The sequence below is a fragment of the Manis pentadactyla genome, chromosome 1, assembly GCF_030020395.1.
Source record: "Manis pentadactyla isolate mManPen7 chromosome 1, mManPen7.hap1, whole genome shotgun sequence".
NCBI lineage: Eukaryota > Metazoa > Chordata > Mammalia > Pholidota > Manidae > Manis > Manis pentadactyla.
Genome location: NC_080019.1, coordinates 8,416,009 through 8,428,809, shown reverse-complemented (window position 1 = coordinate 8,428,809; position 12,801 = coordinate 8,416,009). Strand labels below are relative to the sequence as shown.

Genomic DNA, 12,801 nt, shown 5'->3' with positions numbered 1-12,801 from the left:
CTGAAGTGAATCAAATGCCTTTAGTTTGAAGTAGGCTTGATCTTGAAGGATGGGTATGATGTCAATGGTAATAGTCAGCGAGGGCTGCCACAGCAAAGAAGAGAGGCCAAAACAAAATGCACCCTCACAGTTCTGGAGGCCAGAGGTCCAAGGTCAAGGTGTCTACATGGCCGGCTTCTCCTAAGACCTCTCTCCTTGGTTTGTGCATGGCCCCTTCTCGCTGTGTCCTCACATGGCATTTCCTCTGTGCGTGTGGGTGTCTGTGTCCAATTTCCTCTTCTTCTAAGGACACATAGTAAGTTAGGGCCCATCCTAATGACCTCATCTTAATTACCTCTTTAAAGAATTCATCTCTAGACACCATTACATTCTGAGATGCTAGGGGTTAGGACTTCACAGGAATTTGGGCGACACACTTGAGCCCGTAACAGGTGGGTAAAGGGAAAAAGGACGGTAGCCCCTCTGAGGGAAGCAGGAGGGTGGGGACTGGGAGAAACTGACCTGTTTGGAATGAGACCTGGACAAGTGGGTCTGAGGGAGGTAAGAACCCTCATGCAAGGCCTGGAAAGTCAGCCCGAGTTTGCAGTTAAGTCAGAAGTGGTAGAGAATGACTGTGGGCTCCTCAGCCAGGCATGGATGGCCCCAGGAAAATTCTCCCAGCTACACTGAAGTCAGCATCCCAGCCTAAGGTGGGGCGGACTGCCTGTCTCTCTTTCCAGGGTGTTTGCTCCATCTGAGCCCGTTTGTGAAGTGCATGGGCATTTGATGGAAGGGCCACAGGGGGCATGCCCCCGCCAGTGAACTCTGCGCACACAGAGGGAAGGGGGACGGGTTGGGCACTTGGGGCAGGTGCCAAGTAGAGCCAGAGCTTGAGAAAGGGTCAGTTAAGAGATAAGAGGCACCCAAACACCAGTTTCCCAGTCTTGCCTGGAACTCTGTTCCCTCCCTAGTTCCCAAAGGCCAAAGCAGCTGCCACTCAACCAGAACCAGAACCAGCTTGGTTTCTCTCCCCACCACCAGGTGCTGGTTCTGTTCAAACCCTGTGGCAGTCTCTACCCATCTTCCCAGCTGAGCAAGCAGAGGTTCTGAGGTCTTTGCTAACTGGCCAAGACCAGTATGCAACTGGGTCAGGAGGCTGACCTAGCCTTGTTTAATTTCAAAGCCCACATGCCTCTCCTAAGCCATGCTCGGAGGGAACTTGGACTTTATTCTGTGATCCCTGCACTTCCAGGTGGGGTGAGGGGGTGGGGAACAAACGAGGATGAGCCCTAAAGGGACCCCCCGGGGAAACATGCTCACTAATTACAGCCCCAGTGCTGCAGTTCTGGTTTCCAAGGCCGTTACAGTCATCACGGAAAAATCAGGATCTCTATTGTTCCGTGACAGCAGCTGGGCTTAAAATCTGCATGAAGAGTTAGGGGGGTGGTTTTGTTCTTAGGAACAAAGCCTCTTGGCAGGGAAATGTCAGATACTCAAATTAGTGATCTGTCTACTGAAAGGCATCCAGGAACTGGGTTTGGGGTGAAGCCAGCAGCCGAGCCTGGTCAGGACAGGCACCAAGCTGGGTCTGAAGGAGAAACCGTTCACAGGGGTCCTGCCAGCAAGGCTGTTAACCAGCTCAGAAACAGGCCACATCCCTTCTGTCTTTGGCCATCAGTTTCCTCATCTGAAAAAGGATGGCCTGCTTGGATGGTTTTTAACAGGTTAATAGCTTTGAGCCTAGGCTGAATCCAGGCCAGTAGATAAAGCGTAGCATGTCGAGGGACTCTTTAATTCAGGGTGGGTGCTGGGTGCCCCTCCTTCCTGCTTCTCTGCTCCCAACCCTGAGCCCCTCTGCTGTCCCACCAGGAGGGCCATCGTGAGCCTGCAGGCTGGCGCCTTGCTCAGCCAGCCTCCGGAGGGCTCTGGCCAGTGCCCAGGGTGCCCCTCCATCCCACCGCTTGCCCCTGTTTGCTGAGCATGACAGGGTGAGCTGAGATAAACCCCGGTTCAGATTAGTTCTCTGGCTCTTTGAACTACCTTAGCCAACGTGTTTACTATCTTGTCTTGCGAATTTGCCAAGTCTGGTGGAAACTACAATTAAAAGTGGTGTTTTTCCTTCCTTCTCAGGGGAGGGATAATAGGCCTTGCATTTGTATAGGAAGAAAGGGAGGCGGGAGAGGTAGCCCTGGGCACACAGACACAGGGTCCGTGGGGTAACCTCAGCACGACCTGTTCCCCTCTTTTTCCTGGGGTTATGTTGTAGCCCCTCTGCCCCGTAAATCAGACATGGTTAGCACATGCCCTCTTCTGTCTCCTGACACCGGTCTCGCTTTAGATTTTAGCAGTGTACCATTGAACCCTGAACAACACGGATTGGAACTGTGCGGGTCCACTTATATGTGGATTTTTTGCAATAAATATGTGGGAAAATTTTTTGAACTTTTGCAACAGTTAAACTTCTGTAGGTTGCTTTATTGTAAGAATAGGGTATATAATACACATAACTTACAAAACGTGTGTCATTCAACTGTTTATGTCATTGGTAAGGCTTCTGGTCAACAGTAGGCTATTAGTACTTCAGTTCTGAGGAGTCAAAATTATACACAGATTTTCACCTGCATTGGGGGATCACTGCCCCTAACTCCCAAGTTATTCAACAGTCAACTGTGTATGTATTTTCATTTCTTTAGGGGAGAGTGTGTAGAATGCACCCATGTATGGTGTGTGTGGTGTGTGTGTGTGTGTGTGTGTGTGCATATGTGTACATGAGTGCATATATAATTTCTAATATAAGTGCACTTGTGTCGCTTTCTCACTTAATAGATCTTGGACAGGTTTTCCTGCCAGTCCATACAGATTTACTTCATTCTTTTTAATGGCTGCTTGATGCTTTATAAAATACAGATGGACCGTCATTTATTTAACCAATCCCCTACTGAGGGACTTTATTTTGATTGTTTCTCACAGCTAAATAATAACACTTTAAAAGAAAGTGCCACCACTGTGTGCCACCTTATTCACCAAGCTTCAGCTATCATGGTTTTAGTTTTTCTGCCTTCATGGAAGACACTCTTGGCATTTTACTTTTGTTTTAAGTGGTTAGCATTGTGCTATAGTGAGAACAATAAATACCGAGGATTTGCAGTCCACAACTCTCGCTCCGCTTGGCCGTGCACAATCCAGCTCTCTGTGAACGAGGCACGTCTTCCCGCGGCTTCTCCCCTGATAGGATGGCTAACCAGCCCTGCGCTGCTGGGAAGAGCAAGGGCAGGGTGCAGGGGAAGGGCCCAGGGCCTCATGTAGTCGCCGCCCCTCTGAGGCCCTCCTGCCTCTCCTGCCTGTCTGGCTGGACAGCAGACAGTACTAAGCAGTTTTCTCTTTTTGCCCAGATTGCAGATGCCTCTGTCCATCCCTATCTTCCTCGACCTCAGGGACAACCCCCCAGCCATGTTTTCTGGCCTATTTTGAGAGAACTCTGGCCCAGAGTTTCAGGGACATTCAAGTACTTGTCAGGGTAGAACCAGGCCGAGGTGCTGCCCACCCACTGATTAGAGGGCGGCTCTTCTCAGCAGGCGTCTGGTCTTCGCTGCAGGGGGTGGAGGCGTTGTGCAGCTGCCTGGACCGAAGCGGCTGCCTCCACTGTCTGCTCTTCACCAGCAAGGAAACAATACAGCCCGTTCGATGTCTCTCTTGAGGCGGACCTACTCCACCTCTAGGAAAGAACAAAAGGGAAGATTAAAGAGGCGAAGTTCTAGTAGGATGGGGAAGAGGCAGGATGCCTGCGAGGAGTCTGAGCCCAGAAGGTGGCCTCCCGGGCCCCCTCCCCCACCTCGCTGCAGAGACGCCCTGCGCATGCGTCGGGTGAGAACTGCACTCCCGGTGAAAAGTCTAGACCAAACCTGGCCTTCGTTGTATCCGGCCTTTCTGGGGCTCCTCCGACAGGGGGAGTAAACCCAGGGGTGGGGCGCCGAGAGAGGCCAGCGTTCAGGTCCGGGAAGCTCCAGACCCCAGCCCTCTGGTCAGCACCTGCCACCCTGTTGCTCTTGGGGGTGCGTGGTCCCCCTGACCTGGAGGGGTTGGGTTTTTTTCCTAAACATTCCTTTTTTCATTGACATTTAGTTGACATACAATAGTGCACCAGTTTCAGATGTACAACACAGTGATTCGACATTTCTGTACCTTAGGAAATGCTCACCACAATGAGTGTAGTTACCATCTGTCACCATACAAAACTGTTACACTATTGACTATATTCCCTATGCTGTGCTTTCATCCCCATGACTGACTTATTTTATAACCGGAAGTTTGTACCTCTTGATCCCTTGCACCCATTTTGCCTGTCTCCCTGCCGCCTCCCCTCTGGGGACCGGTTTAGAACCCGGAGGTTATGTAGATCTTGTACCTTCCCCTGATCGTCCACCCTCTGATCAGAGTTCTTGAGGTGGTGGATTATTTGCCTAGGGCCACCTTCACAGATTACCACCAGCTTGGTGGCTTACAGCAGTAGATATTTATTGTCTCACAGTTCGGGACGCTGAAGCCCCAAATCAAGGTGTGGGCAGGACTGGTTCCTTCTGCGGGCGCGGAGGGCGAATCCGTTCCACGCCTCTCTCTGAGTTTCTGGTGTTGTCAGAAACCCTTGGCGCACCCTGGTTTGTTGCTCCCTCACTAACCTCGAGACCGGATTAAATTCCATCTGCAGAGATCCTGTTTCCAAATGAGGGCACATTCACAGGAATTGGGCATTTGGTCTTGAACTTGGGGGCCACTATTCAACCTACTGTGGTGGAGTGTGACAACACAGGGTATGAATAAAAAATATACTCCATCAAGAACATTTCTTGGATTGATGTTTGAAGTTAATTTTAGTGGTCACATTGAAGAGTGAGACAAGTTATCCACAGGACACATCTATCAGGCAGGTGGAAATACGTTTCAGGAACAAGGGCAAAGTTAGAGATATTGATCTGGAAGCCATGGAAACCAAGAACAGAATGAGAAGTTTCCTCTGGCATTGAGTTTCTGTGACTTCCTGTTTAAAATAAAGAGGGAGAGAAGAGGAAGGTGGTTGTCAGAGAGGCCAAGAGATTCTGATGATTTCTCCAAGGTTGCTTTCTGTGTCAAAGTTGGCTCTTAGAAAATCTTTCTCCTTAAACCTCAGAGTTCTCAGACAAAGTCCCAGGGTTCGTAGATTCCAAAGACTTTGTTCTAGAAGCTTCTTTTAGAACCTAGAGCTGGCTTCGGTTTGCCTGCTCAGGTGATGGCTTTTGGGTAATGGCAGAGCACATTCCACCATCCGGCTTTGTTCTGTACATCACTGCTCAGCCCCAGCTCAAGCTGGAGGTGCCAGGACCTTGCTGGTGAATATAATTCTTCTCTTCTCCCCTCTGTGGCCCTCACCTTTGTCCTCATTCTTCCTGTTGACCTGGTGGACTGTCATGTGGGCAGACAGACGTATTTACCTTTTTGCTGCCTTTGATTTTTTTTATTGACCCTTCTGTCACCCATTTGCCCTTCAAAGGACAATTTGAGGCCCAAAGTCCTATCCAGACCTCTGGACCTGTGGAAATTCCTCCGCACACTGGAGTGCATCTCTGAGCTCACGAACAGCAACTGTTTTCTGCGATGAGGACTATTCTCAATAAATAAGAGTGATGACCCCTGGTGATGAGAAAGGCTGACCAGGGCTTTCATCAGTTGATCCCTTGAAATATATTTCCTTCTGCAGCTATTTCCTGCCTTGGCATTCATCACATAGTACAAGGCCACAATCGATTCTGCATCTCAGTGGAATATTACAAATGTGAGGGGGTTGTAATTAACATGCCAGCATCGCTTTCATCAGAAAATCTCACATGGCAGATCCCCACTGCCTGGTGGGAAATGTTTCCCTTCCTGCAGTGCTCCTAGATGCAGAGCCCTTGGGATATGACGCGCAGCGTGCAGAACAAACTGAGTGCGCTAGGAAGGGACCTCTCGATGTGATGTGCAAGCACTGAGGCCTGCTGGCCTCTAGAATGCTTTGTAGACTTGGTGTAGAGGCCCGACCTCCCTGGGGACATCAGGAGGAGGAAAGGGTAAACATCGTTCAGTCCCTGTGCTGTCCATACCAGGCACAGAAGCTCCTGAGTTTAAGGCAAATGGGTGCTTCCCTGTTCTTAGGGTGGCCTGAGGAGGGCACACTGCAGGCCCTGTGGGACCCAGGAAGAGTAGTTTCTTGTGTTGGGAGAAGGCAGGACTTCGCGGAGAAGGGAGTGTTCAGAACAGGCTTCTTAAAGGCCAGACTACGGGAAGTAGGGGTTTTCGGCAGAAGTTAATTTGTCAAACCAGAGACGTAGGGAAGTCAGGGGCCCATTTGGAAAATATCCTGCAATCCAGTTAAGCTGGATTTATCAGGGGAACAGTTGGAAAGGAGAGAAAAGTAGATTGGCACTGTGCTTAGGCTGAATGTATCCCCCCAAATTCTTATTGGAATCCTAATCCCCACAGTGATGGTATTTGAGGTGGGTCCTTGGGGGATGATGAGGTCATGAGGGTGGTACCCACATGGAGGGGATCAGTGCCCTTATAAGGACACCCCAGAGGGCTCCCTCACCCCTTCTGCCATGTGAGGACCCAGTGAGAAACGGCCCAGAAGACAGTCACTGGTGCCTTAGTCTCAGGCTTCTAGGCTCCAGACTGAGAAATAAGTGTGTGTGTTTTTAAGCTATGGAATTTGCGTCATATAATACAAAATTCTGCTCTAGCAGCATGAACAGCCTAAGACACACTGCCGTACTCTTTCTCAACTTCCTCCCACAGCCCTGGTTCCCTCGGTGTTGGGAAAGGATCTTTACTATTTCTGAGCAGCTGCCCCGTAGATCCCTGCCGCAGGGACAGGCATCTTTCTTTGCAGGGTTCCTGTAGCAGCATTCAGGTCCAAGGGCTTTCAATTTCCAGAAAAGAAAGGTTGCATTAAAATGTACTTTTATGTCCTAAAAACTAACAGCTCTTAAAGCGCCTTGCTCCCTGCGCCCCACTGTTCTTAGTGTCGGGAAATGCCCCTGGGTGGGGGTTTCGGTAAGAAGGGAGGAGGCTGGGTGGATGGGGCATCAAGGACCTGAGTTCCCAGAAAGAACCTCTTCCCCGCCGCCCTGGATGGATCAGTGACACGGGCACCTCTGAGGTCCACACCCAGCCCTCGCCCCACCCTTGGGACTTCTGTCTTGTGCGTTAGCGTCTCTCCGTGCACTGCTAGAGAAGAGGCCACTAGTCGTGGATCTGCTGAAGCAACTTCAGGTCAGAGAACTGTGCAATTGTACAGAAGCCGAAGAACCTCGCATAGACTAGGCATTGAATGTGGCAATGTTCCCATGAGGCAGAAAGACCTGGGAGCTTGTCACCACAGAGGGCGTGTGTTCAGGCACTTGAACAAAGGAAACCTCCCTAACCTATCCTTTGGGAGACAATCCCTGGGCAGTCTTATGGTCTGTAATAATTTAGGTCCAAATCAAAGGATTTGGTTTGGAGTTACAGCAGCAAAGTGAGATACATGAATGCAACAGTTTCTGGCCTTTTCACTTGGCTTCCTGGAATCCTTGGAACCCGTTTTGTCTCACCACCTCCAGCCACCAGCCTATTCTGTCTAGCCCTTCCCAATCCCCCTAAAGGGATTATTATAAGTAAGACATTCTCACTGTAGGAATTTTGAAAAACATACCAGAAAGCAACCTCCATAAACCCACCCCCTCCCCAGGGGGACCACTGTTAGTATCTTGTATTTTATTTGGAACTTCTTTTTTAAAAGTGTGTTTTAATGTGAAAATTCAAAAAAGTACACTTCTAATGAAACCTGAGCTGGCAGGGACAGAGTTTGGGGGCTTCTTGATCTCAACCAGATTGGGGAGGGATGCAGCTTCCAAGATTTCTGCAGAGTCCTTCATTTTGCTTTCTGAATTGTTTTAGGGAGTGGCTGAGGCGGAATTGGAACAGAATCTGAATCGGACTTTCAAAACCTTCTTCAGAGCAAATGATGAGGTGAGGGGTGGGCGCAGAGGGCAGGAGGGTCTGGGTCTGGGGGAACCAGGAGCTGCAGAGGTGGGAAGTTGTCCGATGGCTCTCCTGGGAGGATGGGGGTGGGGAGTAGTGGGGTGTGGCAGGGTATGGGGTGTTCTTTGACTTCTGTAGTCATGGTGATCGGGGTCCTCACTCTGCCAGTCCCCTCATTAAGGGGGAAGGTCACATCCTCACTGTCAAGCACCAGTAGGGCTTAGAAACTAAGATCCAAGAATGAGTATGATAGCGACAGTTTAGAATGATGTCATTAGTGCCATGTCTATTTTCCTGTGCATAATTGTTTATCAAAATCCCAAATTAACTGATATCTTTAACCCTTTTCTTGAACAACCAAAGGAGCCTATATACTTTAACCGTATGCTCCCCTCTCGTTTTATGTGTTAGAGTTACTGTCATCGTTTCATATGGCCATTTCTGTTTAAACTTCCCATGTTTGCTGGTCTCTCTGCTGATTGCTGTTGGCATCTCACTCCTTTCTATTGAGTTCGATTTCTTTTTCCCTGGAGTACCTTCTTTTATAGTTCTTTCAATAAGAGTCTGTTAGTAGTAAACTCATAATGTTTTGGCCTGAAAATATCTTTATTTTGCCTTCAGTCTTGCAGAACCATTGATCTGAGTATAGAATTCTAGGTTGATGATTACTTTCATTTAGAAGCTCTGTCATTGCTTATGAGAATCTGGCCTTAGATCTGCACTGTTCCTTGTCTCAGTGGGGTCTGATCTACAGTTTAACTCACCTTTGGGGTTTTTTTTAAATTTCAATGAACTGTTTTTTTAATTTTTTGAATTTTTTTAAAATGAAAGTTGTATTTGGTTCTTTTTCAAATCTTTCTGATCTCTTTTAATAGAGTCTTGCTCTGTTCTTTGTTTTCCTTCTTTTATGTCTTTAATCAATCTAAGCATACTTATTTTTCATTCACTCTCTTTCTGCAGGTTCTGTTGTTTGATATTGTCAGTCTTATTTTACTGTTTGTTTGCTGTGTCTTATAGTGGTTCCTTGGTGTATGAATGTATGTGTGGAAGAGAGAGAGAGACAGCACATGCACCAGTGAATGTGTTTCTTAATTTTGGTTTGTGAGCTCATTTCAGCAGCTTAGTCTGCATCAGTCTGCTTTAGATTGAAGAAATGACCATCTTGTGGTTCAGCACTTGCTCTTCTGCCAGGCATGCTGGTGGCATTACCAGTCCAAGCTCACTTTTTTTGTCATTGCTTACTTTATATCTTGAGGATTTCCTGATCACACAGGGTAAGTTCAAGCCCAGATGCTTGTGAAGGCAGGCTTGTAACTGAATTCCTAGAGGAGCTGTTTTGGTTTCCACTTAGCACCAAACTGAAATGAACCAACTCCTGTGGCATCTCTTAGTCCTGATGGGTGGATTTGCTCTAGTCCACCTCTAAGGACTGCAGGTTTACTGGATTTCCTGTGGAGGGGTGAGGAGTATCTCATTTTTAACTTCCCACCTGCCATAGGGCTTGTTTCCACGTGTTGATACACTAAAGTTCTTACATTACCAGGACAGGCCAGCGCCAGGGGCAGCCGTGGGCTGGAGCTTCGGCTATTAGCTGCCTCTGTCTTGACCCCCCAGGATGTGCCGGTAGCTCCCTCAGGAGTTCAGCATGTTTGTATAGCCTGATGGCACTCACAGGTGTTCTGTTGTGTGACAGGGTTTTTGGATGACCTCTCCCAGCTTATTTCCTTTACACATGATGACATTTCTAATTTTTCTCCCTATAGACTTTTCTGTCCACGAGCAAAATCTGTGAAATCGGTAAGAGACTTTCTTAGGAGGGAAGGGAGGCAGGCGGGCCACAGCAGTTAAATGAGTGTTAAACACTCGGTGAGTCTTCCTTCTGACTGCCGTGGGCGGAAGCAGAGGCAGCAGCAGCCCCCATCTGACTGCCCGCCCTGAACCACGACTTGCTTAACATAGGTCCCTGCTAGTGAACAGTGCCCATCCTGGCCCTGGGCTCCTTTCCCCCAGGGAGCTTTGGATCCAAGATCTTAAACAGTAAGAGCTGGGAGGAGTCTTAGAACTCATCGGGTCAGTTCTACCCTCTGCTGACAAAGACCGAGACCCAAGATAGAAATTGACCTCTGTAGGGCCACCTGGTGCACAGAGAGTGGAGTCGGGCTAGACCCCAAGCTGGCCTTTCCTCCATCCCTGCTCTGTGTGCTGGTCATTTCCAGTTCTTGCACGTGAAGACCACCCTGTTCTCCCTCCTGGGTTGGATATTGAGGAGTTGGAGCCAAGAGTAGATGGGAGCTCATCCCCGTGGCTCCTACACCCAGCACGAGCCCCACGGGACCTCACTGTGGTCCCAGCGCTGGGGCTGTGCCATTGTTCGCTTGTATTTTTAGTAATAACAGTGACCACTGCCACTTGCCTGAGCAGCTACCATGGGTATCAAACACTGGCCTGCTCCCTTTAGACAGATCATTTGTAGTCCCCATGACTCCATAAAAAGTCCTCTGGTTATCTCTGTTCCACAGTGAGGAAAATGGGTCTCAGAAGACTTAAGGAACTTGTCCAAGGCGGCCAGGCCGAGGTTAATCCCCTCTGACCCTCAAGGCCGAGTTCCTCTGGGTGGCTGAGCACGCCTTCTCCCTGCCTTCCTCTGCTCATTCACAAAGTCACTCGCTCCTTTGTTCTGAAGTGCTGGGAGCCCTCACTTGGTGCGAGGTGGGGGCAGATATCCAGATGCAGGAGCGGAGTCGCTGTGGAGCCTCTGGTCTCTTGAGGCAGTTGGCAGGAATAAAGGGAGACGGGCAGGTGGGGGCTCCCAGAAGTGCTGAGGCAGCAGCGAGCCAGGAGTGCGGCCTGCAGGGAGGCACCCGGGTCACAGGCCCCTTGGGCTCATGGAAGCCTGCCTTGCTCAGCTCCTCTCCCTCCAAGGCTCTGAGAGCCTGAAAATGGTGAGCCAGCCCTTTTCAAGCACCAGCGTCGATAACCCTTAGGGCTGACCTCTATGAAATGGCAGTGGTCCCTGGGCTGTCACTTGTCATAGGTCACTTCCACGGGGACTAGAGACTGCCAGGACACAGTGTACACCTCTGAAAACAAGACAGGGCGCCACACTGTGCAAGGGATCGTGAGCATGCAGAGGGCACTAGGACACATGCTCCCTGTCGTGGATTTCCTCCCAGGCTAAGAGGAAAATCGGAGCACCTGCTTGTGAAAATGCGAGGAATCGGGAGGCATCTGAAGGAGGGCATACCTAGGAAGCTGTTTGGAAACGGTTTGAGTCTAGTGGAGACGGAAGTTGGAGGGCTGGCAGGGACTGGAAAACAGTAAAGGACGTCATCCTGGAACTGCTCTGTGCATTTTCCAAGGGGAGAAGGGAGACTGTTGTGGAGTTTGTCCTGGAAGTTGATGCCTGTGTGTGTAATCCTGCTGGCAGCCAGAATGACAGCGAGAACACAGGCTTGGAGCTCGAAAGGTGATGGGCTGGAGCTAGACAGGTGCACAAGGCCCTTCACTTTAAGTTAGGGTGAGGCACGAAGGCAGTCAGGTGGCTGTCCTCACTTGGGAACGCCAGTGTCGGCCCTCGGCTGCCTGGCCCAGGGGCGGGAGGGGAAATGAGTGGCCTTTTGCAGGAGGACTCTTGGTGAGAACCCCAGAAGAGCCCAGCCTCAGCCGCATGGTCACCGAGGGAGACATCCAGTTCTACACACAGCAGTTCAAGAAGTCTGGTTTCAGGTAGCAAGCAGCACCCCCCACGCTGAAGAGAGATCTCTTCTGCTCTTGGGGTGCAGAGCCCATGTGCCGCCCCACAGCCCTTTGAATGCCTCCAGGGCTGGGAGGCTCACTGCCTGACAGCGCTCAGCCTGTTCCCCAGAGAGCTACGGGCCTCCGCAGAGCAGATATTTGTAACCTTTTCTCTGTCACAGTCCCTGTGAGATGAGGATGACAGCTCTGGGTTCTTTCTTCAGAAAATCACCAAAACCCACATAAACTCAGGAATGATAACATTTCCAGGGACTATAACCCTCTCAGGTCTATTCTTTTTTTTTATTACAACCGTATTGAGCTGTAGTTCACATACCACAGGGGTTGCCCATTGGACGTGTGTATTCCACCGTGTTTAGCCTGTTCATGGAGCCACGCAGTCATCACCACATTTACAACATTTCCCCCAAAGAAGTCTGTCCCCTTCAGCAGTCACCCCCATGTGCCCACCACCCCCTAGTCCCGAGTGATCACCTGTCTGCTTTCAGCCTCTGGACCCGCCGGGTCTGGACGGCCCACCTAAGCGGAGCCCAGCATGGCCCTCGAACCCGGCAGCCCCTCCTGGCCTGGTGCCCTCGGGCTCGCCCACGTGTGGCAGGTGTCAGCACCTCACGTCTGTTTGTGGTGAAGTCAGGGCCCCTGCTCTGGCTTCACAGAGAGTCACTCCTCAGCCCCTTTTCCGTTACCCCTGAAGCAGCAAATCTCTGAAGCCCATGGTTTCTTTCAGGGCACCATGACCTCCCGCTGGGGTGACCACATTCCATCCTGTGGCCGCCATGCCTCTCAGCCCATCCTTTACTCAAACTCGGGGTGTAGAAACAGCCCCTGGGGGCCTGGCCTTTCTCGTCCTGTGGCAGCCCCCAAACAGGCCTCAGCCCAACCTTACCACAACCTCAAACAACTTTTCCCTAAACCTTTTTTTTTTTTAAAAGCAGTCCGCCTGTTTGAGGGTTGTACATACTGATGATTTAAGAGTCTCAGACTTGGGGACAGATTTGCTATTTCAGGGAGTGAAGATTAGAAGTCCCAAAAGGG

At 50.1% G+C, this 12,801-nt stretch overlaps 1 protein-coding gene across 1 annotated transcript in view; it reads left to right on the top strand.

Moving 5' to 3' along the window:
- The window catches only part of EPHX2 (epoxide hydrolase 2), a 51,813-nt gene that overhangs the window by 32,931 nt on the left and 6,081 nt on the right, over positions 1–12,801 (top strand). The window contains exons 13-15 of the mRNA XM_036888938.2: positions 7,927–7,998; positions 9,774–9,807; positions 11,634–11,736. Coding sequence (XP_036744833.2) covers positions 7,927–7,998; positions 9,774–9,807; positions 11,634–11,736 — 209 coding nt within the window. The remainder of the gene's footprint in view (positions 1–7,926; positions 7,999–9,773; positions 9,808–11,633; positions 11,737–12,801) is intronic.